Source organism: Pogoniulus pusillus, chromosome 20, assembly GCF_015220805.1.
Source record: "Pogoniulus pusillus isolate bPogPus1 chromosome 20, bPogPus1.pri, whole genome shotgun sequence".
Taxonomy (NCBI): Eukaryota; Metazoa; Chordata; class Aves; order Piciformes; family Lybiidae; genus Pogoniulus; species Pogoniulus pusillus.
In genome coordinates this window covers 9,152,619-9,178,977 of record NC_087283.1, presented here as the reverse complement: position 1 = coordinate 9,178,977, position 26,359 = coordinate 9,152,619, and the positions used below count along the sequence as shown (strand labels likewise).

Genomic DNA, 26,359 nt, shown 5'->3' with positions numbered 1-26,359 from the left:
GAGGGGAAGCACCACCATGGTTGCATGTATTGAAGCAGTATTAAGGAGAGGAATATCCATATGCTTCATGGCTCCCTTGGTGCATCATTGCAGTGTCATTAATTTGAAAAGTCTTTGATGTTTTCATTTCCAAATCTCAAATTCACTTCAAAATGTCATATATATCATCCTGCTTACAAAGGCAGCTGCAAATCAAATCTAACAGAACTGGGGGGGATTTGCTTTGTCTTTGATGTACCCACAGGTACCTGGCACCGTTACCTTCCCATGTGGTGAAAAATGACCACGTTAGAAAGTTCTTCAGCACTTCATCTCCTTCACAGCAACTTCAGAGTTCAAGTAAGTTTAAATAAAGCTTAAAAATGAAATGTTCATATTGCTGTACGTTTCCTAAACTGGTGCTTTGTGTAACTTCTCTTCCCTCCCTCTAGATTCTGGCAACCCCTCCCTTTATAAAGTAGGAACTACGCTGGGAACATCTGGAAGGTGAAGTATTCATTCTGTTTGTATTTGTGCTGGGTAGTTGTACAGCTCCATTCCATAGGTCATGATCTGTCTGCCCATGGGGGATTTGTCTGCCTCTGTGCTTCCATTTTCATCCATAGAAGGTTTTAAGGCATTCTAACCTTAGTGTGTGGTCTGCTCAGGACAGAGAAGTGGTGAGAATAGTGGTGTAAGGTACTGCTGCCATTTCTTGTGTTGTCATTTGTTCATTGTTTGCATTCCTTAAGAACACATCTTGAAATAATAAACACAGGATATGATAGTAACTGTAAAAGCTCAGTGTAGGTGATTGCTTGAAGCAAAGTTTTGCAGTGAGCTGATGGAAAAGACAGCAAAATACACTGTCATAGAATGGTTTGGATTGGAAAGGACCTTAAAGATCATCTAGCTCCAGCTCACTGCCATGGGAGTGACACCTACTAGACAAAATTGAGATAACTGTCAGTTTGCAAGACAGAATATGATATGATTAGTGCAAATGAAAGATAGAATTCATCTTCAGAAAGAAAAGAAAACAAATGTAATTACCATCAGACCAAACTTCCTAGCATTATGACAAAAGTCTTTTGTCCTTTCACCTCATGGCTCTTTTGTCCTAAGAAATGTCCAAGAGAGAGTTCAGGAGAAACTTTTTGACTAGAATTCTATAGGAGATGAGACAGCTGTAGTGCTCCTGCTGGCAGTAAAAGCTTTAAACACCCATTTTAAGCAGAATTTGTCAAAGTATTTGAAGCTATGGCTAGCTGTTGGCATTAGCACTTCAGTGCTGAGCTGTGGTGATGGATGATAGCTTTGTGAAGTCATCATAGTCTTGATCAGAAACTTCAAAGGAATAACAATTGTCCAAATTGTAGGCACAGATCTGGTCATGTTTCTGGGCAAAGAGTGCATCACTGAAAGGTTTTTTTCCTCTCTACAGCATATTTTAATGTTTCCTTGAAGCAAGTTGTTTTTTCCCTCCAGAGAAAACCTCTTCCAAGGCAGATAGAAACAGCTGTGGGGAAAGCAGGAAAGAAATTTCCTTACCTTTTGTTAGGATTTAACAAACTCAGAACTTCTTCAGAGGCAAGTTTCATTTTCTTCAGCAAACCCCAGACTCCTGCAAGGAACCAATATTAGGGTTTATTTTGCCCCTACATGTAAAAACTAAATGTCCCCAGGGTTATATTTGGGCTTCTTTTCTTCTTTTTAACAATGGAAAGCTTAATCACAGCCATTCTCTCCAAACTTTTTTTAAGTCACAGAGAAGTAGTAGATCATTTATTATAGAATCATAGAATCAACCAGCTTGGAAGAGACCTCCAAGATCATCCAGTACAACCTAGCACCCAGCCCTATCCAGTCAACCAGACCATAGCACTAAGTGCCTCATCCAGGCTTTTCTTGAACACCTCCAGGGACGGTGCCTCCAGCACCTCCCTGGGCAGCCCATTCCAATGGGATTATATGTGATTATAGGAAGAAACCTCTGCTTAAGGTGAAGATTAGGCTTATCATTTGGCACAAACTGCCCTGAGTTGATTGTGCTGTAAGCATCAATCTGTGACTTGGACCAAACAGAGCAGGTTTTACCAGAAATCCTGAATGTGGTAGGTTTGCATGACCGTAGTAGCTGCCCTCTGGGGGTGGCACAGATTCAGTGTGCTAAACCAAACGATGTTGCTCTTTTGCAGACCTGTCTGTGGCGTGGCTGGCATTCAGTCTTCTCAGAACCATGTCCAGCACTCAGCTGCTGCTCCTGTTGCACTGCCCCACTGTTCCCACGCGGGAGGCACTGGCTCGTCGCTGGCCTATCGCACCCAGATGGACACTTCTTCTTCACCCATGTTAATGTCTTCCAGTCCACAGACCCCTCAGACACAGGAGCAAAATGGGATCTTAGACTGGCTCAGGAAACTGCGGTTGCACAAATACTACCCTGTCTTCAAGCAGCTCACAATGGAGAAGGTAGGGCAGTGGATCTGAAGTTATTGGAGATGGGAAGTTTGCACTCTCTGGAAGCCATAATATCTGGATGAAATTTGTTTCTGTTTCAATCTGTGCTGTGTCCTGGGCCTGGGCTATTTGACAGCTGCTGCCTGCTTCAGAATTCTTCACTGAATGCTTAAAATCCAACCTACATGCTGTCTTGGGAGTTCTGCTTGGGCTCTCTGTACAGTAGATAACTGAAATTTATTGATTTGGGTTTTTTTTGGTTTAGTTTTGTTTGTGCTTCTTGACTTATTTCTCTCCCTAAAGATTTGGTCATCCTTGTTTTAAAAAAACTAGATTCACAGAGACTTCTGACACAAAACATTATCCTGTGCCGCATGAACATGCAAATGACTGCGAAAGGTTTGTGTTCTGGAGTAGTTCTTGTGGAAGTAAAATCGCACACTTGCATAGCAAGAGTCAGGAATGCTACCTGTGTGTGCTGGATTTGATCTGAGTAGAATACTTTTAACAGCATTTACCCAGCTCCATCTCCAAGTCCCTGTCCTCTGAATTGTCTTTGAGCCTTGAACGCCCTCCAGTGGAATAAATGCCTTGGTTGGGCCGGGTCTGAAGTGGGATGGCTCTGTGCTGGTGGTAGGATGTTGGATGTGTTTATTTATCCTCTGTTACCAGTCTTCTCATTCGAGTTTGTTCATTATACGAGGGGAAACACTTTTTTTTTCCTGTAATAAGACAGCAAAACCATTTACTATTCTGGTGTGCTTTTTAAAAAGCATGGATTTATTATGCATACTTTGCTGGCTGGAATTTTCTCTACAGTATGTTATAAATGTCTGTATTTCCAAACTCTATACTTCATTATAAAATGTAATTTTGGAGGATGTTTTCCAATCAAAGCAATGACAGCACATTGATTCCTGAGTTAAAAGACACCACTAGAATGATTTAAGAGAATCCTTAAACTGAGCACAAAGTTCTGGTTTAATATGTACATGAATGACTTTATCTTCCTTGTGAATAGTTAATACAGGCACAGACCTAATTAAATTTAATCTACAGACATTCTCTCTCCCATGCCAGTGCCTCACACTTTGATTCTACTTTGACTCTATAATTTAAAACTGGAGTAGACAATTTCTTTGAGTTAACATATGTTTAAGAAATGGCTCTTAGGTTGCTCCTCAGAACTGATCTTTGCTGAAAAAGAGGCTGTAAACCTCAGCACATTTCTTTTTTCCCTTTACAAGTTCCTGAGTCTTACTGAGGAAGATCTGAATAAGTTTGAATCACTCACCATGGGAGCAAAGAAGAAGCTCAAGACCCAGCTAGAGTTGGAGAAGTAAGTGAAGGAGGGGGAAGGAAGGTCATGAGATAGTTAATGCAAGTTCTACAAAGGTCTTTGCTTTCCAACCATAAACCAAGCAGGATTCTCACATGTAAATGTAGGTAGTATTTGTCTCACTTCCTCTCCAGCTGTATCAGTTGCTTTGAAAAGCTCTTGAAACAAAGGCTTACTGGGTAATACTTAGTACTTACTGGTTTCACTTGTGTAATAGGTGTTGCAGAGCAGGTGTACAACCCAGGATGCCAAACGAGACTTTTGCTTCATCAGACTTGCCAGGTTTTTTACTTCCATTTTGTATGGATGGAGCACAGCTCCTTTGAGAACCTCTGTAGTGGCCCAAGCCAGCAGTGGCAGCTGCAGCTCCTCAGTCCTTTGCTGACTACTGGAGCTGGGATGCAGGGTCTGGACTTCTGATGTTGTATGGGGGCAAACCACAGACAGACAAAGCTCTTGCAGGTAACCCTGCTCTCAGGAAGATCACAGCTTTATGTGGTGAGGGTGATACAAAAACACCCAGCTCTTGGTATCCCTTTGAGGAAACTGATGCAACAGGTTGTTCTCTGTGTTTTATCTTCGCTTAGGAGGAGATGTTTATTTTGAAGCAATTTAAATTTACAAAATTAAAACTTTGAACTGCATTTGGCTTCTCTTTGGATTTGGTGTGCATGGCCAGATTTGGGACAAGCTTAGAGAATGGGTGAGAGAAATTCATCACCTGTTGGTGATTACAGAATCATAGAGTGCTTTTGATTGGAAGGGACTTTAGAGACCATCTACTTCCAAGCCCCTTACCATGGCCAGTGACACCACCTACTAGACCAACTTGCTCAAAGCCCCATCCAACCTTGCTTTGCATACTTTCAGGCTTGGAGCCTCCACAGCTTCTCTGGGGCAACCTGTTCCAGCGCCTCACCACCCTCATGGGGTAGAATTTCTTCCTAATGTCTTCTAGCTTCTTCCAATTTGAAGCCATTACCCCTTGTCCTATCACTGGGGTGATTTACCTTGTACAAATAAGAGCATTAACATTGTAATCAGATGGCACATAGTCCAAATGTAACTGCTGGCACAAAGCTATGGGCAGGACTGATGTGATTTCCAAATGTTCCCATCTGAAGTGAGGGGATTGACATTTAGTGGATTTAGTGGGCTGTGTCTGCTGCAGTTTCATTCAGAAATTGATTATCTTGTTGCACTTCTGCCAGTTTCTGTTTCACCCTAGCATTTCTCCATCACTCTACAGAGAGAAATCAGAGAAACGGTGCCTAAACTCCACAACCCCTTCAGCGGTGACCAGCAGCGGTGTGGCCAGGGTTCCCCCTACCACCCACGTAGGGCCTATCCAGACCATCCGTGGCAACCATGCTGCAGGTAAGAAAGAGATGCTAAGGACACTGCTGTGCTCTTAGGGCTGAATGTCATAGAACCAGAGAAGCACTTTGGTTGGAAAAGACTTTTAAGATCATTGAGTCTAACTGTCAACCACTGTGGCTGTGAAACCCTGTCCCAGAGTGCCATGTCTAGATGTTTCTTTGAATGTCTGCCAGGATGGTGAATCCAGTACCTGCCTGGGCAGCCTGTTCCAATGCCTGACCATTCTTTCAGTGAAGAAATTTTTGCTAATGTCCAAACCAAAACTTCCCCAACATGAAACCATTTCCTCTTGTCCTATCACTCGTTCCTAGGGAGTATAGACTGACTCCCACCTGGCTCCAGCCTCCTCTCAGGGAGCTGTAGAGAGCAATGAGGTCTGCCCTCAGTCTTCTCCAGACTAAATAATCCCAGTTCCCTCAGATGCTCCTTACAAGACCTGTTCTCCAGACTCTTCACCAGCTTCAGTGTCCCACTCTGGACCCACTCCAGCACCTGAATGTCCTTCTTGGACTGAGGGTCCTAAAACTGAACGCAGGATTCAAAGTGAGCCCTTGCCAGTGCCGAGTACATGTCATCTAGTCCAATCTCATCCTTGCACAGGAGCAGACTCATTCTTGCATTGCTTTTTCACCAACCTGTTGTAAGCTTTAGCTTCCAAAATGTCATTGGCTTAACAGCCAGCAATCAAAAAGTAGTAGGAGTGCAATAAAAAGTAGTTTCCTCTTCATAGTGCTGCACTATGAAGAGGTGGTCAGCCAGCATTACACCTCCAAACTCTTGCTGCTTAGCCAAGGTGTCCCTCTAAATCTAGAGCATTACCATGTGTTGGATGGTACCATGAGGCAGCTGTAATTAGGTCCTGCCTAGTAGGTGTTGACATTCTTGTTTGCTCTCCCTGACTGCTCACTCACCCTGTCCTTGCAGAGCTGCGGGTGGATGTGGATCAGCCAGCCCACCCACTGCCCCGGGAGGGCAGCTCTTCTGAGTACTCCAGCTCCTCTTCCAGCCCCATGGGGATCCAGACAAGGGAGGAGAGCTCGGACAGCGCCGAGGAGAACGAGAGACGTAAGCAGAACCAAGCAGAGGGTACCTGCCCATTTTTGTCTGGTGAAGCAATTGTGTTTACAGATGTTTCTGTCCCCAGGTTTGGAGATTCACTTGGACGGCTCAGAAAAGGAGAAACCAGTGATGTTACTGAATCACTTCACTTCCAGCTCTGCCAGACCCACAGCTCAGGTCTTACCAGTGCAAAACGATGCAGGTTCCAATCCGTCTGGCCACCACTCTCTGCCCATGCAGATGATGTCAGCAACCTCTACTCACATCACCCCCATTCGGATGCTAAATTCAGTGCATAAATCAGAGCGTGGCAATGCAGACATGAAGCTACTTTCATCCTCTATGCATTCTCTTTTATCTTTAGAAGAAAGGAATAAAGTTTCCTCTGGACCTAGGGGCAGCATAAAAATGGAAAAGAGCTTTGGAAATGCAGTGGTGGATGTCATGTCTGCGTCTTCTCCCCACCAGCCCTTGCAAGTGCTGTCAGGGGCTGCTGAGAGCAGCTCTCCCACATCTACTATTAACTTTGGTCCCCGAACTAAAGTCGTGCATGCCTCGAGTCTAGATAGAGTGATGAAAACAGCTCAGCAGCCAGGATTAATTGTAGAGACCAGCACTGCTGCCACTGTAACATCCAGCACAGTCTTCCACGTGGCTCGTCCACCCATCAAACTCCTGGTGTCTTCATCTCTTCCTACTGATTCTGCCATTGCTGGGCAGACTTCCTGCTCCAGTAATATGCAAATAACAGTGTCCCCTGCAATAATCAACCCCCGGACTGCTCTCTACACAGCCAACACCAAAGTTGCCTTTTCTGCAATGAGCAGCGTGCCAGTGGCGCCCATGCAAGGCAGCTTCTGTGCGAACAACAGCAACGCTGCCTCCTCCAGCAGCCACCCCTCCACCTCCTTTGCCACCATGGCCAACTTGCCCAGCTGCCCTGCGCCCAGCTCCAGCCCCACGCTCTCCTCTGTTGCCGAGAACAACTTCTACAGCAGTAGCAGCAGCAGCAGTAGCAGCAGCAGCAGCAGTAGTGGATCCGCGGGGAGCATCCCAGTACCAAACCAGAACCACCACCACCATCACCACCAGCAGCAGCAGCCGCAGCCACCCGGGTGCATGGTGTGCAGCTCCTGCGGGTGCAGCGGGAACTGCGGTTCGAGCGGCATGACCGTCAGCTACGCCAACTATTTCCAACACCCCTTTTCAGGACCTTCAATGTTTACCTTCCCGTTTCTGCCCTTCAACCCTTTGTGTAGCAACGGCTACATCAACACGCAGCAGTACAACAGCAGCACCACCTTCCCTGTGGTCCACACCGCCTACAACAGTGGCATCGCGCCCGACTCCGTCATGGCAGGGCAGTCCACGTTTGCGGTACCACCCATGCAGAACTTTATGGCAGGGACAGCAGGGGTGTATCAGGCACAGGGAATGATGGGAAACAGCAACGGTTCCAGCCACAAAAAAAATGGGAATCTCTCCTGTTACAACTGTGGGGCCAGCGGGCACAGAGCTCAGGACTGCAAACAGCCTCCCATGGATTTCAATCGACAAGGTACAAAAAGCAGGAGGAGGGACTGGTGTGGGATGTGGCTTAGGCTGCCCAGGGAGGTGGTGGAGTCACTGCTCCTGGAGGGGTTGAAAAGACACGTGGACGTGGTGCTGAGGGACATGGTTTAGTGGTAGTGGCTTAGCAGGAGTGGTGGGATCGTGAGCTCTGGGTGAGCAGTTGGTCCACTCCAGCCTCAGTGATTCTTTGATTCCGTGGTTCTGTTGTGCAGTGCAGTTCCTTTCCATTTCAACAATCCCAAATGAATTTTGCCCAGCCCTAAAACCACATCTGAACTGGTGACTTCTGCTGTGCTTTGATTTTTCATTCTGCTAGCTGCACATCATCCTCTTCTGCAGCTCCACCGTGGTGCTGCAAGCCTGTATACCATACCGGTTGGACTCGATGACCTTACAGGTCTTTTCCAACCCAAACTGTGGTTCCCTGGGGTGTGTAATATTGCCTTGCAAAGACAAGAAGCTGCTTGCTTTAAAGTTCTGAGGCATAACAGGTGTGAAAAGGTCGATGATGCTCAATTCTTCTGCTTCCTCTCCCCCAGGTACGTTTAGGCTGAAGTATGCCCCTCCCTCCGAAAGTCTCGACTCCACAGACTGATATTTTATCCGGCAAGAAAATGCTGTAAGCCATGGAGATACAAGGAGATCGAAACACAAAACTGAGACGTCCAGTTGCTGTTAAGCTTAATGTATTTTTTAATCCAAAGGTGCTTTACTTTATTAGACTAGGTAGGAAATCTAGCTTAGGGGTGCATCAAACCCATTTTGATTGCCAAATTCAAGCTTGGATCTCGTTGCTGGAACTTCTGACTACGTGTCATCGGACCGGTGCGGACTAGGTGGATGGTGGAGCTGGCCAGCTGCGTTTTCAGTTGCAAGTACAACATCTGATGTATTTTACTTTGTTTTGCTGGAGAATGTTGCCATATGTGAACTTTGTGAGGTGAAAGGTCTGACTCCAGGGCAGCTACATTCTGAGGTGGAAGCGGCCGTTCGCCAGAAGGACTTTGGCACCCCTGGGCTAGGTAAAATGTCTACTTTTTTTCAAAAGTGATCAGGCACTAATCTCTGGGATTTTTAAGGATTGCACTACAGAAGAATGTAAAACTCTTCAAGCTTTCTGCACTTTTAGCAGACAGTGTCACTCTGAGACCAGTGCAAGAGGCAAAGAAGTTCCAACTCTCTAACAATTGGCACCAGCAGGCTACGGGACTTAACTAGACAACACAAACCTTAAGTCAGTCTCTGCTTTCCCTCCCGAAAGAACACACACAGCAGTTTCCCTTCCTTCTGGAAACAAACTTGTGCTTCATTGTCTCACTTATTACTAGATAGTGCTGGGTTCCCAGCAGTGGAATAAACTCAGTTTTCTAAGGGTCCAAGTCCCAGAGACTCCAGAGTCATAAAAGGCTTCAAGGATATTTTCCTGTAATACATGAAACGACCTTTATGTCCTCTTACTGTATATAGGTCTCTTTCACAGAAACCTTATTATTCTGCTTTTGTAAATGAGTTTTAAACCATCCTAACCCTCTCCCTCCCCACTTCCAGAACTCTGGCAGCAGAGTTTGTAAGCTTTTGCTTTACTTTATATAAAAAAAAAAAAAAAAAAAAAAAGAAAAGAACAACAACCCTGACTCCTACCCTGAGGCTTTTGCTACAGGATTCAGAAGTGGTAGAAGTCAAACATGTTAAAGGTAGTAAACTTCATTATTATCAAGACTTTGAAGGATTTATTGTCAGCCTCCTTCGTTGCAGTAGATTGTAGATGACTAGCTTTGGTGTTAACTACGTAGCATACAGAATTTGTGGGTGACATATCTAAATTGGGACTTGAGAGGAATCCAAACAAATCTCCAACCGCTGATTTGAAACAGTTTGGTCCTGCCTGGTTGAAAGAAGATCCTATTCCTCGTGGCTCACCCCAGGAACCTGATGGCGTTAAATGGGTGAGGCCTTCTCTTTAAAATGTCTGACACAGAGGTGTTTGCATACCATAATTTGGAAGACACCTTTAAAGTCTGAAGCCTTGTTTACAGGTGGAGGTATTTCTTACCCCAGCTTAAACCACACCAGGGTGAGCAGGATTGGTAGAAGCGCAGCTGACTTTGGCTGGGAAGTGAGGGAAGTTGTGCCCAACAAGGAGGTTTGGAAGTGGTGCAGAGCTGTCCTGAGGAGATGTGGCTTTAGCAAATGCCGGTGTGAGGTGAAGTAATGCAGTGGCTTGACAGTCCAGACCTTCCTGGGCCTTGTTTATAGCAGACAGAAGTTCTGAGCCATCCTTCACCCTCAGTGGATGGCTGTCAGCCTCGCCGGGGAGACACAGTGACACAGGATGGCCCAAACCCAACCTAGGTCCAGGTAGTGATCTGCAGCCCATAGCAAGTTTGGCTTTGTGGAAATCAACATGTAAAATTTGCATTATTAAAACCCCACCTTTTTTTGTTCCTGTGCAAAGAACACTAAACCAGATTTGTGTATTCTCAGGCCAGCTCACACCCCCTTTATTCTGCCTGTGTTGGAGGGACCTCAGCCGTGCTTCAGCCTGCAACAACCTTCAGACCCACAACACTAAAGTGATGAAAACCGACAATGCAATTTACTTTGCCTTAATGAGCTTGAGACACTGGTAGGAACAATCTGTCCCAACACCCACTTTTCAGTGATGATGTTTACGATGTGCAGCTTCAGAGGGGCTCTCTTACGGCCTGGAACATGTGCTGATGGCCAAACCTTAACAGTTAGAGGTGGGGGTTTTTTTTCCCACTTTTTAAAACCAATGTTTAAAAACTGAGTTGTATTTCAATTGTAATTACACACACATGCAAGTGTTAAAAACCCTCTCAAAGAACAAAAATCAACAGCAAAAAAAAACAACCAACAATAATTGCCTGTACCTGTTGTATTTTGTTCTGGTGCCCAGAGCTGGGCAGAATCTCATCTGGTATTTATCAGAGAGTTGAAAGCGTAACAAAAGGACTGTAAACCTGAACTTCTGTTCAGCAAACTGTTCCATTCCTGTCTGCAGAGCTTCCTTTGGGATCATTTCCTTTGGGTCAAGTTCAGACTGATGTTTCTTCAAGTGGCTTATGTGTACTTTTAGGTACTGTTTTTAACTAAGTCTGGTTTTAGAGTAAGTTGACGTTCAGAAGTCTTTTGAGTACCTTAAAACGAGTGTGATAGAGAAATGTTTGCTGAGCCAGCAGCGATGGCAGAGCCTGCCCTCCCATCAGAGCAAGTTGTGGCTTCAGATCTGCTCCTGAGTGCTCCCACTTTGTACCAGGAACAGCCAAAGTTGGTAAGTCCACAGCACTGTAGTTCCATAAAATAACCCTAATCTCTTCTTAAAGGCACAAATCCATCTTTCCCCTCTGAAAGGAAGGCAGCTCATTTTAGAAGAGGAGTTCCAGCTTCCTTGGCTGAACCAAACAGTTGGTAAAACCTATTTTTGTATGCTGAAAGATGGAGATTTCCAAGAACACTATTTATTGCTATCTTTGTCCTGAAAGTATAAAAATAATTAGTTCTCAAAATGGATTTCACTGTGGAATAGAGATGATTTTTAAGGGTAGGGTGGAAGGGAATCCCAAGTCATCTCCCTTCAGGGGCATGGAGAAGTTAGCGAGGAGCCTTTCCTCGGGGGAGTGAGCTACACACGGGGCAGTTTTGGAAGTGCTTTCCCTTTGGGAGTGTTGGTGATGGAAATACTGAAAATAGAGTGGAATTTCCAGCAAACTCCTCCTGGCGCTGGCAAATGAAGCATTAATAAATCTGCCAGGCTCTATGCTGTGCAACAGGAGAGCGAAGAGGGAAGCCTCATTTTAGCAAGCGAGGTTTTGATCAGAGTTCCATGATACTTCTCCTTACAACGTGTCACAGTCCATCCTATGTGAAACTTTTTCACACCAGGGTCATTAAATCTTGGCAAATGAATTGCCAGGCTTCCAAAAGCAAGGGTCTAACACTAAACTTTTACCATTTCCCCAGTTGTGCTTCATGCTCTTTCTCACTGGCAAGCTTCATTCAGGGTGAAGGCACTCAAAAATGCAACGTCTGTGCTGTTGGGCAGAGCAAAATAGAAGTGACATCACCTGGTTCCTCTGCCGGTGGGTTAGCTGTCAGTGTGTTTACTGGAGGTCACAGACGCTTGGAGCTGGGGGTTTGGGGTCAAGAATGCCTGTGAGATATTTGAGATGGATGCAGGCAAATCGGGACAGAAGTCCATGGAAGTGAGCCCTGCAGGAATCTAGAACCAAACCCTTGCTGGTGGAGGCCCTGGTAACCCTGCCCAACTCCTGCCCACTGTCACCTCATGTAATAAACCCTTGGAACTACCTGTTTGCTCTTTTCAATTTGTCTTAAGGTCAGCAAGAAAAGATGTTAGTAGCAAAGCAGAAAGCGAATCCTGTTGTGTTTTCAAGTGCAGATTAACAGCTTCTCTTGGACATAACTTTCCACTTAGGAATGAAGGAAACTCCTGCTCCCATTTGAGCCATTTCTTTTACTTCAGTCAATTCTAGTATTACAAATTGTGCATGTAACTTTATAAATATTTTAAATAGTTTTGTAAATATTTAATATTCAGCTAATTTGATTTTGAATTGTAAATGTCCAAGTTATTCTGGTATTGGGATTTTTATGTTTTATTATACTTTGTTAAAAGTAAAATTGTACATTTTTAGAATGTTTTTATCTGAGTAAATTTAATGTATGGAAAATAAAGAGTTAAACAGAATCTCTTGGTTTAGGTTGGTTTGGTAGGGCTTTTTTTTCTCCATTTCAAGGAACCTCATCTATGTGGGGGCTTCTCCAGCTTGGCAGTTAGCAGCAACTTGGGGTTTCTGAATTCCTTTTATTACTTTTGCTGTCTCTCCACCCACAGACATCTGCTTGTGAATCACAGTTCCTCTCCTCAGCTCTGCTCCCAGCTGCTCTGACAAGGGTTTGTGCTTGTTGCTTGCCCCTCATGCAGGTCTGTGCTGATCACAGAGGAAGCCACAGGTAAGCAAAAGGAATCAGCAGCTCGCTGCCTCCTTGGAACTTTTAGTGGCTGGGGCCTGGGGTTTTTCCTGAGTTCTCCTCGTCGAAGTAGAGTCTAGTTTGCAAGAGCACTGGGATGCTGGAGCTGTGAGAGAGGTTGGTGGAGCAGGAACAAAATGGGGAGGGAATTACAGAATGACAGACTGGTTTGGGTTGGGAGACACCTTTCAAGCTCATCTAGTCTAGTAAGCAGGGACATCTGCAACTGCAGCAGGTGGTTCAGGGCCCCAACCAACCTGACCTGGAATGGTTCCAGGGATGGTGACCTATTACCTCTGAGCAGCCTGTGTAAAAAACCCTCAATTTATAAACTTCCTTCCTTCTATTCAGTCTGAATTTCCCTCTTTTAGTTTAAAACCATCACCCTTGTTCTGCCACAACAGGCACTGCTGTAAAGTTTGTCCCTCATCTTTCTTGCTGGCCCTTTTAAGCACTGAAAGGCCACAAGGTCTCGCTGGAGCCTTCCCTTCTCCAGGATGAACTCCAAAAAACCTACCCATGTGCAGGCACACCTGGACACATACCCATCCAGAGACTGTTTTAGGGGGACAATCACAACCAGAACTCCTCCTTCTGGAGCTGGTAGCTCCCTCTCCACATTGCTAATGATGCTCAGTCTCAGAGGGTTCGGTACAGGGTCTGTTTGCAGTCAGCAGGACCTGGCTCACCACCATGTGTGTGTCCTGTGGCAGGTGGACCAACCCTCTGTGTCCTTCCCTGCAGAGGCTGGGGTTAAGGAAGCTGTCTAGAAAGAACCACACAAGCCATGATGAAGTTGGGATGTAATCCATCCATATCAGCACTGTATTAATCTTAAAAAAGCAACATTTGTACAGGAATAATCAGTCAATCACATCGTAATTACAAGTATGGTTGTCAGTTATGAGTTAAACAATGTCTTACACAAACAAAACTAAACAGAGAACAAGCTGCATTGTAAAACTTTATGTTGGGGAGTAAAAACACAAAGAACAATAGAAAAAAAAAAAACAGGAAAGAAGCGTGAATGAGATGCATGCAAAGAGGTGCAGGTGGGTACAACTTGTACCCCTTGCTGAGCTAAGAGTGCCAGGACGCAGTAGTATTGCTTCTTTTCCCTCCCCCCATAGTAAGTTAGCTTCCAGTAACAGATGTAGTTAGTTCACAGACACATAATATACATGAGTAACCTCATCCTGCTACGCTTCACAATGACTCTAGAGGAAAAACACAGCTCCTACAGGCACCTCTGCTCTGCAGGACAGCAGGAACACCCAGACCTTCTAGACCCTGCCTCAGCAGCAGGAGACTTCAGTGATGGGAAATGAAAAAGAATCATTTGTTCATCAATGCTCGACAGCAGCTCCTGGCTGTGAGCTGCTCCTCCCTGCCCCTGCTTTGGTGGTAATGTGCAGGACAGGGGGCAGTGTGAGTTAGTAACTCCAGGGGTGGGTGTGGAGGTGTGTACAGCAAAGCTGGAGGGCTCCAATTCACCTGCCCAGCCGACCAGATGGAGGTGGTGAGCGATGCAGGGCTCTGCTCACCTCTCAGACTGCATTAACCCACCTGGGTGCTGGCAGCGGGTCCCTCTACAACCTTCTCCCATCAGCCAGGCAAGGGAACAGCAAACCTCCAGGTTAATGCTGGAGAGTGATCGTTTGGAAGCGAGCTCACAGGAACAACAGTGTTTCACACAGGGGATGGAACTTCAGAGCAGACTGGAGTTTATTTCAGTGTCACCTGTCCAGGTGTGTGTTTTTACAGTTAAACACTTCCTAAAACTACAATAAAGCTGTGGTGTTTGGTATGAGTATTTCAGAAACTGGCACCATTGCTAAGTTCTTGGTGCCACAAATGAAAAAAGAGACAAAAAGAGTTGTACCCCCTCCCCCCAGCTCACCCCAAGCCTTAACTACCTGCAGCACTGGCATGAGTCTTATCGAGCTGCAGGCAACAAAGCTCCACTTTGGAACGTTTAAATATATTTGCTCTCATGAGAAGTCTTCCCATTAAAAAAGAAATCATAAATCTGTAAGGAATCAATGGGAGATTTTCCAGCAAACTGTCACCTGAAACACTTTAGCTCCTCCCTGGTGCCTGTTTGCTTGTTAAAAGTCCAATCGAGTGTCCCTTTCTTTGCAGTTGTCACATGCACAATTGGGTTCCGTTCAGCAAGTCCAGCAATGCAAATGTGCCTGTGTGGGATATTACAGCAGGTGTCAAAGCTGGAGGTGCTGGCCTGCGCTGTTTAATAGTCACAAACAAGGCAAGGTAAGATGAGACGCCTGCTAAAGCAAGACTATGCTAAGGGACCGGGAGCGTAGGTGACATCCGTGCCTTTCCCTGGGGTGTGTGGGGAAGAGTGGGGGTGATGGCTGAGGGCAAACCCAAATCCTAGGCTAGAAGCAGCCTGCATGTCTTAGGCAGAAGGCTGTGCTCCGAAGGTCTCCTGAGAGGCATACACCATGTAGAGGAAGCCGTCCTCGTCCTTCTCGCTCTCATACACCTCGGAGATGGGTGTGGAAACGCTCACCATGCTGTGTCCGTTCACCAGCAGGAAGAAGGCCTGGTTGGAGTTCAGCTGCAGGCGTCGCCTGGAGGGTGGGAGGTTGGGGGAAGGAGTTTGACAGTGATGACTTCACATTTTCACTCACAGCAACAACGAACAGATAGCCAAAGTCCCCTACTACTGTCAGTAGGGAGATGCCCCCCACCTGAAGCAGCCCTGCCACCAGAGAAGCTGTTGGCTTCCCAACTCAAAACTGTTGTTCAGTTCGTCTAAATCCAGTCAGATGAAGGCAGAGCCTTTATTTCACTGGAAGAGCCCTGCTCCAAAAGGGCAGTAAACTGAAGGGGAAATGAGGAGGTTCTGAACCTTGACAGGACTATCCTTGCACAACCAGCACAGAGGGTGTTGGTGGCCTCTTGGACCTTTGCCTTGCAGCTCAACTATATCCCACTAGAAATGCAAACCCAGGCTGACCTTGAGAAACCCGTGTGAAGACGGGGAGGGAGCTTCTGTCTGAAGGGCTTAGACCTTTTAAACTCACTGTTGCCTGCCTGTCCCAGCCTGTGTTTAACCTTTGTAGCATCTTGCCCCCATCTTCTCCTCCCTCCCATACTTTGCAGACTCCACAGACAGCACGGCACACTAAACATCTAACTGTAATGTTTCCCTTGGAGCCTTCATTTTCTTTGGGGAGAAATAGGTAAAAATCCTGCTTACTTAAAAGCAGAGTTGCAGAGAGGAGCTCTCTTACAATGTCATAAACCAAACAGAATCATGGAATGATTTGGGTTGGAAAGGACCTTAAAGATACCGAGTTCCAGCCTGCTGCCGTAGGCAGGGACACCTCCCACTAGACCAAGTTGCTCAAGCCCCCATCCAAACTGGCTTTGAACACATCCAGGCTTGGAACCTCCACTTAAGCAGGAGGAACTCAGGTATGTGGAGGTGCAGCCTAAGAAAGAAGAAAGGACAGCTCAGAAAAGCTTCCTGCTGCTTCCCCTAGCTGCTGAAGGACAGCAGCAGCTGGAAACAGGGATTTATTTCACTTCCCGGCTCTAACCCTGAAAAGGGACCCTTCCAAACCAAGCTCTAATCGCTCCAGAGACAGCAGGCTGAAGGATGGCAGCTGCTTCCTTAGGGTTGGGCAGGAGCAGCTTTGCTGTGCACAACAGGAGCTGGCTGAGGACCAAGTTAGCTCATACCAAGTCACTTATTAACAGCAAAACCAAAGTAGAAAGGTGGGGAAAATCTTTCATTTTGCTTTTAACCTTTGTGCCCAGAGCCTTTAATGTTCATGAGAGTTTCTGGAGGACTTAACCAATCTGGTTCCTGCTTCCAAAACCCTCTCCCTTTCTTACTCATTTAAGAGCTGGGATTTGCTTGTGACAAGCAGTCTTTGTACAAGCCTTGGAGGCAGGGAATTGTTTGGACACGTGGGACAGCTCTCAATTTTTATTGGCCTCCACAAACCAGCTCCCTGCTACACCATGGCCAACAAAAAGCAAGCTGGTTTGCTGCTAACGTCCGAGTTTACCGCTTGAGAGCTCTTCCTAATCAGGAATTCCTCCCAAGCCAGAAATGCATTTCTAGCAGAATTTCTGACCACAATTTTTCACCACATGACTTCCACTCTTTACCTACTTCCCCTTTGCCTTTTCTTGTAAACAAAGCTTGAGCACCAGAGCGGTGCAGGGCTCAAGGCTCAGTCTGTGGGACAAGACGACACTGGTCTGAACATGGGTTTTCAGGCTTCACTGAGAGAAACCTCATTTCACGATCAAAGGATGCCAACCTCATCTCAAAACAGCTCAGAGATCTGGCTGCAAGCCCAGTGGGTGGGAAGAGGCAGGCACTCCAGAGAGGACTCCCAGGCAGAGCACGGAGCAGGCATCTTAAAATAGCCAAGCAGGAAGTGCTGGATCCTTGGGCCAGAAGCACCATGTTAGAGAGGGATTCATAGCTCCAGACTCCCTCCTGCACCTCTGGGAACCAGCCATTTCTCCTAAAAGCAGACTAACATCTCAGAGGGCAAGCTAAGCCCTTTTCAAAGAGCTTCTTTTCCAGCAAAACCAAAGAAAAAGCACCTGCTCATGGATTTGTCCTAGTGATGACACCAGTTTTCCATTTAAAGAGCTCCCAAATGCACAGATCAGATGGGAAATTAACCAAACATCAGAGCCTTGGGTGGATGCAGCTTACACTGAGATGACATCATATTACCTGATAATTTTGATGAGCTCGCTCATGTTGACATGATCCGGCACCAGGAACTTGGTCTTATCCAAAACTGGAAGCTGCTTCTCTCCCTTGTACCTTTCAATGATCACCTAAGAAGAAACAGCGAGAAAGGAGGTGATGCGAAGGGCAGAAATGGTGCTTGGTGATCTCCCCCGCTCCGATTCTTGCCAGCATTTACCCTAAACTCCATTTCCCCTACATCTGTGACCACAGTAACTCAAACCTGGAAAGAAACAATGATCCTCACGAGCTCCTCTTGTTCTGTTTGCAAGGATCTCTGCACAAGGAGGTAACAAACAGGATATACGACTAGGACAAATCCACAGTTTAAGTCCACTTTTGGAACAGTTCCTTTGCTGGAATCATGTAATTTGGCACTGAATTACCCAGCAGCAAGGAAACCCAAGAAAAGCTACAGCACACCTCCCTCTCTGCCATGTTGGCAGTGGCTGACTTAGGGCCTTGGGCTGCTACCAGTCTGCAAACATAAACAGTTTTCACTAGAATTTCTCCAGTTTCAGGCCATCTCTTTCTAAGAACTAGACCTCAGGAGGCTGCTCCATTCACCTCCCGTGGTTACTCTAATGCATGAGAAAAACCTGCTCTTCGTTGTTGTTGTTGGGTTGGAAGGCACCTTTCAAGGTCATCTAGTCCAAACCCTGGCCTGCAGTTAGCAGAGACATCTTCAACTAGAGCAGGTTCCTTAAAACCCCAAACAACCTGACCTGTTCCAGGGGTGGGACATCTCCTACCTCTCTGGGCAACCTGGGCCAGTGTCTCAACACCCCCAGTGTGAAGAGTTTCTTCCTTCTCTCCAGTCTAAATATCCCTCTTTTACTTTAAGCTATCACCCTTTGTCCTGTCACAACACACCCTGCTAGGAAGTCTGCCTCCATCTTTCTTCTTGACCCCTTTAAGTACTGAAAAGCCACAATAAAGTCTTCCTGGAGCCTTCCCTTCTCCAGGCTGAACAACCCCAACTCTTTCAGCCTGTCCTCAGAGTCAGAGGGTTTCCAGCCCTTGGACCGTTGTTGTGGCCTCCTCTAGCCCTGCTCTGGCAGACACATGTCCCTACCATGCTAAGGGCTCTAGAGCTGGACCCAGCACTGCAGGTTAGGTCTCAGCAGAGATAAGCAGATGGGCAAAGTTCCCTCCCTGCCCTTGGTCCTGGGGAACATCCCAGGATATGGTTGGGTCCAGCTTTTCACCCATGAGCATATGCAAGTCCTCCTCTGCAGGGCTGTTCTCAATCCCTTCACCCCCAGCCTGGTTTGATACTGGAGGTTATCCCTAACCCACATACAGGACCTTGCACTTGACCTTGCTGAACTTCAGGACATTCACACAGTCCCACTTCTCAAACCTGTCCAGTTCCCTCTAGATGGATCCTGTCCCTCGGGCATGTCAACTACACCACTCAGTTTCAAGGCTAAGAAGCCTCAAAGGAGATCGTTTCCTTCTCCTTCATCTCAAACCATGCTTAGGAGTCTGTCATTGTTATGCAGCAACTACTTAACTCGGGAGGAAACGGCAGATTGGCTCATTTCAAGAGCACCCTGCCCAGCAACAGTATAGTTCCTGCTTTTAAGAAATGATCTCAGAGTTGGTATGCTCCTGTTTCCACAGCCACGTGGGGTTTGTTGTTTTTAAATCAACGGTAGCTACGTGACACCATCCACTTGGATCATTTCCATGCTCACGGGATCTGCCTGTGTTGATATTCAAAAGCTGCACAGGTGAAGAGATATCAGGGCCTGATACTGGAGAATTTTTAGTGAAAACTGCTTGAGCAAATTTAATTATAGCAGAGGAAGACTCCCTACACCAGTTTAAATAAACACTGGCTCATGCTGGAAGTAAAACACTGTTTTTAAAGAGGCAGAGCATAACTAGTAGGTAACATTTCCACCAGCAAAATGAGGGATGTTGACAGCACAGGAGGGATTTAGCATCCAGTGTGACATTGCCATCTTATCTCATCCAAAACTGCTAATGATAATAATGAGGTAAAAGCCCAAGCTAGGACATGGACAGGCAACCACAGCAAGCCTCCAGGGATCCCAGCAGGCTACTGCCAGAGCTGCCGGGAGTCTGCATTACTGCATCTTCAGCAAGCTCCTAAGGTACCTCTGAGTTTCTGCTAGTAATAAAAATGTCCATGGGTGCCTTAAAATGAGAGCTTTGCCATAAATCAATGGCTTTCAATCTGTGGCCACAGAGCTCAGGGACAACAGCTAAGTGATGCGTGGAAGGTGTGTATAATGGATTTACTGGGAAAGGGCCTTTTGGGAACACTGAAAGGTCAGAAAATCTCTGCTATAAAATATTACTGGTTCCCATGCTCAACAGCACCACAAAACAACGAGCAGCTGCTTGAGGTGAAGTGGTCTGAAGTTAATCTGAAAGCCTTTCGGTTTCTATTTGATGTGCAGCTTCTGTTCACGAACTTGCACTGCAACTGCAGTTTGCTCACAAGAAGTTTGTTCACAGCAGAATTTCCCCTCACAGGAAGCCTCAGTTCTCATCACTGAGAGCCAAAGTTGAGGCATCTGATTGTCTTCTCCATACCCTAAGATCTTCTGAGACCTTCCCTGTTCAGTCTGACAGCTGTAAGGATGGCTGCTTTTATTGCTTAGTGCATCAACAGGCACCACACAAAGCCCACCAGCTGTGAGTATCTGCTCAGCAATAGGACACAGTCCTGCCCATTCCTTCCTAGGATGATTTGCTTTGCGTTTGCAACCTCCAGGATGCCATAAATAAAAGGAAATTAAAAGTTGGACAGCATTTGGAGCTGACTGTCTAAAGAAAACTGACAAGGTGAAGGGCTGATCTCTTTCAGATGAGCTGGGGGGTTGACAGCCAAGCAGCACCTCTGGAGACCTCAAGCACAGGCCTGTTTCCTGGAAGGCAAGTGTTTCTGTCTTCCTTAGCACATATCAGTGATGAAGCCATGCCTGACTCTACAGTACTGAGTATTCTTGGTTAGTCCATGCAGACTCTTCTTTTGGAGAAGACAAACATTAAGATGAGAAGAGCAAAACAAATCAGGACAATCTCAGAGCTCAGCCAAGGTGTGGTTTTCTCTGAAGTCCCAACATGCAACTTCAGTAGACAGGAAACTCCATTTCCTCCAGTCCCTAGTTACCACCTTGCTCTGCCACACTGACTGCTGGTTAGCAGTTCCAAAAGGCTTCTGAAATTCAGGGTTCATCACCCTGAATGGCCAGATTTTGATTTGGCCTCATCAGGACAGCTCTGTCACAAATTTCTAACTACTAAAAAGGACATGACATGATCTTGTGGTGCTAAGGGACATGCTTTAACAGCAGACTTGGTAGAGTTAGATAGCGATTGTACTCAGTGATCTTGAAGGTCTTTTCCAACCAAAGGGATTCTATAAGACTGGAAGGCAAAGTGATAAGAAGCAGACTCACTGGTATTTTAGTCGGGTGCTGATCTCGAATCAGTCGTACATCTTCCACTCTTTGCTCTGCAAAAGATAAAAAACCAGCCTGTTCAAGCATCCACTCTTAACAGCTGTTATTATCTCATTTCTCCACCACTGAAGAGAGGGGACAAAGGCAAAGTCAAGCAAAGCAGTTTCCAAACAGGACAGCACTGTCACCAGTGAAACCTCTCCTCTGACAGATGACAACTTCGTTCTTTAACCCAAGGTGACAACTGCTGCCTGGGACTCCTAGAAAGCGTTAAAGGAGAAAGCATCCACCCCCCACACCTCGTTTTCTGCCCCCTAAAGCAGACATTTCAACCACACAAATACATGGCATCAAATTACACCACCCAAGTTCGTGACTAAATATCCTGTCCTATTTCTGCACCATCCCAGAAGAGGAAGTCGTCAACAATTACTTGTGACCGAAGAGCAGCCGAAGCCTGGCAGCGTCAGCTTACGCCGTGCGTTCCAGCGTTACTCAATTACAGCTTTCTGTTTTGATTATGCTGCACCCATTGTTGCAGAACCTGGTGGTGGCTTTCTTGGGCACCCAGACATTCCACTGCTCTCCATGCCAGTGTTGAGGATAAAGTTCAGCTCTCTTCAGACATAAATATTAATAGCACAGATATTATAAGCCAGGCTAAAGTACGCGCCCGGGCCAAAGTAAACAGGCGCAGTTGCTTTTAGCAGCAGTTGCATCTGCATACACCCTGCCTGCTTTCGGATTCAGTGAACTCCATTTTAACCTCTTCAGTTCTTTTCAGTGAGCCAAGGCTTTCCACACCATCTCCACCTTATAAACACCTCTCAGAGAGAACGTTTAGTATTGCATCACGGCTTTAACAGACACCTACCGAAGGAGAGAGAGGTGCTGCTCACGGCAGCCCAACTCGTTGCTGGTATGTTAATGCCCGGGACACACGACCTGTCCCGTCACTCATTAGCAACATCACTCAGCTCCTGCACGTAAACCACATCTCTGCGTCTTCCTCTGAGCCCAGCAAGGAAATGCAACTCACGTGAATCACGCTTTTAAGCTGGAGGTGAATCAAGCAGAACTCAGGCAAGGAGTATGCAAAGCCTTCACCTGACTGCAAGACTGAGAACCTGAAAGCCACCCTGCTTTACGGCCCACAGCCCAAGCCACGGTCTCACCGACCGACCAGCATTAACACTTCAAGGGCAGAGATACCACCTCATTAAAATACTCTTTAAGATTAACCAGAAGCACAAGAGATACGGGGAGCGAATGAGACCAGCCATCCACACGGTAAGCACAGAGAGGCTCGACCAAGTTTCCCAGCTGAAACAGGTTTGTTCACAGCCATGTTATTGAGCAGAACTCCCTGGAGTAGGAGGTACATGAAGCAGACAAACCATTGAGATTATTGTACACGGCGTGTTCGGAATCAGGCTCCAGTCAGCCACAGATAAACACTGCTCTCTGACGACATTAGTTGCAGTGGCAACTGCTTGGCTGCCATCCTAGCTGAACTTAATACCTGCACTAGAGGCTGGTGACAGGCGATGGGGGTCAACAACAGTTTCGGAAGACTCCAAGAAAAGGGGCAGCTTAAACACAGACCTTGTAGATCAAAATTCTCTCCGCTTCAAAGCAGAGAATAGCTCACATTTAACAGAACAACAAAGGCAAGGGTGGGCACACCAGAAAGCTCTCTTAAGCAGCTTGACTTGAACCCAAAGGAAGGAAAGAAAGAAAATCTGGATCAATTACTTCCACCAATTCCATTTTACGTACAGGATTTTATAGTTCACACAGAAATAGGTTACGCTGCCAGTTCTTGTTACCCTCGGAGCGTTTCAGCCTACCTCGCTGACACACATGAGCAGATAAGAGAGCTCTCTGATTGCTTTGGTCCCATCCGAAGCCCAGAAAGAAGTGTTGGCACCGCTCTATCAAGGCTGTTCCTTCCAGAAAGAGACTAATCTCATTTCCCCAGCCATGGTTACACAGCTCTTTTCGGTGCCTTCCTCGTTTTCAATAATTAAATGGAGGCAGGAAGCATATAGCCCAAGTCCGCTCCCTGAGAGGAGAATTCCTCACCGGTACCAAAATGCAAGCGGAGCTCAATTCTCAGTTCTCCTGCCACTAGCACAGGAGAAGCTGGGCGCTGAGCAGACACGTCTGGAGGAAGAAAGGCAGGCCCAGCTCCTGGCACACATCGCCAAGCCATGTCTCCTGGCTCCCGGGAATTCTGCAGTCAATAATGGATGATGTGCATGATGTGCATGATGTGATCTCCACACTCCAAACCCCTCTCCCAAGGCAGCGCCGGAGCTCACCCAGCCACAGGACTGCCACCCGCCTCCACACCTCGCTCACCCCCACGGACACCCAAAAACCCACCCAAAACTTCCAGGCGCTAGCCCCACCGTGAAGAAACTTGGGTCCTGTCTTGCCGGAGCTGAACAGCGGAGGGAAGGCCGGGCCGGGGTTCGTTTCGATTTCAGCCCCCAGCAGGCGGTTGACTCCCTGTCCGCCACAGCCGCCGGGGACATCCGCGCAGCCTGGCACCGCGGGCCCGCTCACCGGGGCAGGACTCGCTCCGGCAGCTGGCCACTGCTGTCGGCAACACCCGGACCTTGACCCGAAATCTCCTAACGAGATCTGCCCCCTCCCTGCCTCACCGATTCCCCCTCCTCGACCCCAGCAGCCAGAGGGAACCATCGCCGGCCTCCGTCGCCGCCCGCTCGCCGAGCGGCGAGGCCCGGAGAAGGGCCAGGACAAGCGGAAGGGCCGGTAAGCGACCCTGCCCCGCTGCGTCTCTTCCCGGGGAGCTCACCGAAAGTGCGGCGCTGCTTGAAGCTCTTCTCCGAGGGCATGGCGGCGGCTCCTCGGCCTCAGGCCCGGCAGCGACTGTGCGCGGCGGAGGCGGACGACTCCGAGTGCCGGCGCCCGCCCCCCGCCGCCACCAGCGGAGACTCCGGCATCAGCTGACGGTGCGCGTCACGGCGGGGCGGGCAGCTCCGCGGCGCCGCCGGCATCTTGAGTGTGGCGGGGCGAGCGCCGGAGCCGGCGGGGCCGTAACGGTGCCTTGTTCTTCCTCGGGGACGCGCACGCCTATGGCCACCTCAGAGTACCCTGCCAGTGCCTCACCTCAGTGACATGGCCATGGCCTCCTCAGTGTCCTCCTTCAGTGGCACACGGCTATGGCCACCACAAGAGCACTTCCAGTGTTCACCCTTGGCGATGGATGGTGATGGCCACCTCAGGGTGCCCTAACATGTACCTCTTCGGCTCTGTAGGGCTGTGGCCGCCTCAGGAGTGCACTGCTGGTGTCCAGTGACACGGCCATGGCCACCTCAAGAGCACTGCCAGTGTCCACCCTCAGTGAAAGGCAGCCATGGCCTCCTTGAGCTCCCAGCCCTTGTCTACCCTCAGTGACAGACATGGACTTCTCAAGAGTGTGCAGCTGGCGTATGCCCTCAGCGAGAGACATCCGTGGCAGTCCTGTCATCTTCCTCCTTGATGGCACACATCCATGACTACCTCAGCAACACATGGCGATGGCCACCTCCGTGTCCTGCCACGCTCCCCGCCAGCAATACACAACCACCTTGAGGTGCCCTTCCCTCCTTCCCCTCAACGACATGTGCTCTTAGTGACTTCGCCTGGGTGCAGAGGTGCACATTGGGTGATTTTTGCCTGCAGTTTGCCTTCAGCACACAAAGGCACGAGTATGAGGAGGCCGTGATAAAGTTTCTACGAGTGGAACGAAATTTTAGGAGCAGGGGTTCCAATTCACTTTGACGCCCACCACCCAGCCTTGTGCACTTTGTCAGGAGCTGCTTAGGGCATGGACAGTTCCACTCACAAGCCAAGTTTGCTCATGTTCATCCTGCAGGTACCGTGTTGCGACTGTAAATGCCCAACTGTTTCCTCTGCTAGCAGCTTTCTGACACAGAAGATGTTGGCTGAAGACTTTCAGGCGCCCATCTTTCCTTTCCTTTCCTTTCCTTTCCTTTCCTTTCCTTTCCTTTCCTTTCCTTTCCTTTCCTTTCCTTTCCTTTCCTTTCCTTTCCTTTCCTTTCCTTTCCTTTCCTTTCCTTTCCTTTCCTTTCCTTTCCTTTCCTTTCCTTTCCTTTCCTTTCCTTTCCTTTCCTTTCCTTTCCTTTCCTCTCCTTTCCTCTCCTTTCCTCTCCTTTCCTCTCCTTTCCTCTCCTTTCCTCTCCTTTCCTCTCCTTTCCTCTCCTTTCCTCTCCTTTCCTCTCCTTTCCTCTCCTTTCCTCTCCTTTCCTCTCCTTTCCTCTCCTTTCCTCTCCTTTCCTCTCCTTTCCTCTCCTTTCCTCTCCTTTCTCTCTCTCCTTCCTTCCTTCCCTCCTTCCTTCCCTCTTTCCCTCTTTCTTTCTCTCTCTCTCTTTCTCTTTCTTTCTCTCTTTTTCTTTCTCTCTCTCTTTCCTCTTTCTTTCTTTCTTTCTTTCTTTCTTTCTTTCTTTCTTTCTTTCTTTCTTTCTTTCTTTCTTTCTTTCTTTCTTCCTTTCTTCCTTCCTTCCTTCCTTCCTTCCTTCCTTCCTTCCTTCCTTCCTTCCTTCCTTCCTTCCTTCCTTCCTTCCTTCCTTCCTTCCTTCTTTCTTTCTCTCTTTCTTTCTTTCTCTCTTTCTTCCTCTCTTTCTTTCTTTCTCTTTCTTTCTTTCTTTCTTTCTTTCTTTCTTTCTTTCTTTCTTTCTTTCTTTCTTTCTTTCTTTCTTTCTTTCTTTCTTTCTTTCTTTCTCTCTCTCTCTCTTTCTCTCTTTCTCTCTTTCTCTCTTTCTCTCTTTCTCTCTTTCTTTCTCTCTTTCTCTCTTTCTCTCTTTCTTTCTCTCGTTTTTTCTTTCTCTCTTTCTTTCTTTCTTTCTCTCTTTCTTTCTTTCTCCCTTTCTTTCTCTTTCTCCCTTTCTCCCATATGTTCCCAGCACTGTGTTTTGAAATATGAGAAGGGTTTTGCAGCTGTAGGGCTACACAACCTTGCTGTACAATCCAACTTCTGTGGCTGAAAGCAAAGAGAGTTGTGGCAATGCCCTTATGAACACAGGGGGAAGGATGGTTTTCTGACCAGCTTAGAGATTATCAAGACTTTTGCTTTTTAAGAGGAGGGGTGGTGGTAAATTGATGCATTGAAGTTAGGATAGTGCTGCACTCACATGCTGGCGTAAGGGTTTGTTAGCTAATTTTGTGATTCAGGGTCATACAATTTCAGTAGTTGTATAATTATAGGATGAGACCATTAAAAATGTGACTAACCAAGGGAAGAAAAATAGCCCTAAGGTCTGTGAATGCTCTGTCCATCATGTCACTGTCCAGGGACATCAGGTGAGACATAGTGGATGGTCATCAGAAAGCTGATAC

At 47.1% G+C, this 26,359-nt stretch overlaps 2 protein-coding genes across 2 annotated transcripts in view; one reads left to right on the top strand and one right to left on the bottom strand.

Moving 5' to 3' along the window:
* The window catches only part of ZCCHC14 (zinc finger CCHC-type containing 14), a 57,858-nt gene extending 48,450 nt beyond the window's left edge, over positions 1-9,408 (top strand). The window contains exons 6-13 of the mRNA XM_064160077.1: positions 245-339; positions 432-486; positions 2,178-2,451; positions 3,687-3,778; positions 5,028-5,155; positions 6,083-6,223; positions 6,303-7,775; positions 8,329-9,408. Coding sequence (XP_064016147.1) covers positions 245-339; positions 432-486; positions 2,178-2,451; positions 3,687-3,778; positions 5,028-5,155; positions 6,083-6,223; positions 6,303-7,775; positions 8,329-8,384 — 2,314 coding nt within the window. The 3' untranslated portion in view covers positions 8,385-9,408. The remainder of the gene's footprint in view (positions 1-244; positions 340-431; positions 487-2,177; positions 2,452-3,686; positions 3,779-5,027; positions 5,156-6,082; positions 6,224-6,302; positions 7,776-8,328) is intronic.
* A 4,188-nt stretch (positions 9,409-13,596) lies between these two features.
* MAP1LC3B (microtubule associated protein 1 light chain 3 beta) lies at positions 13,597-23,963 on the bottom strand. The gene is made up of 4 exons (XM_064160076.1): positions 23,817-23,963; positions 20,990-21,045; positions 17,535-17,641; positions 13,597-15,399 (listed from the first exon to the last, which is right to left on the bottom strand). Exons 1-4 carry the CDS (start codon positions 23,854-23,856, stop codon positions 15,225-15,227), a joined length of 378 nt encoding a protein of 125 aa, XP_064016146.1. The 5' UTR covers positions 23,857-23,963; the 3' UTR covers positions 13,597-15,224.
* Between the last annotated feature and the right edge of the window lie 2,396 nt (positions 23,964-26,359).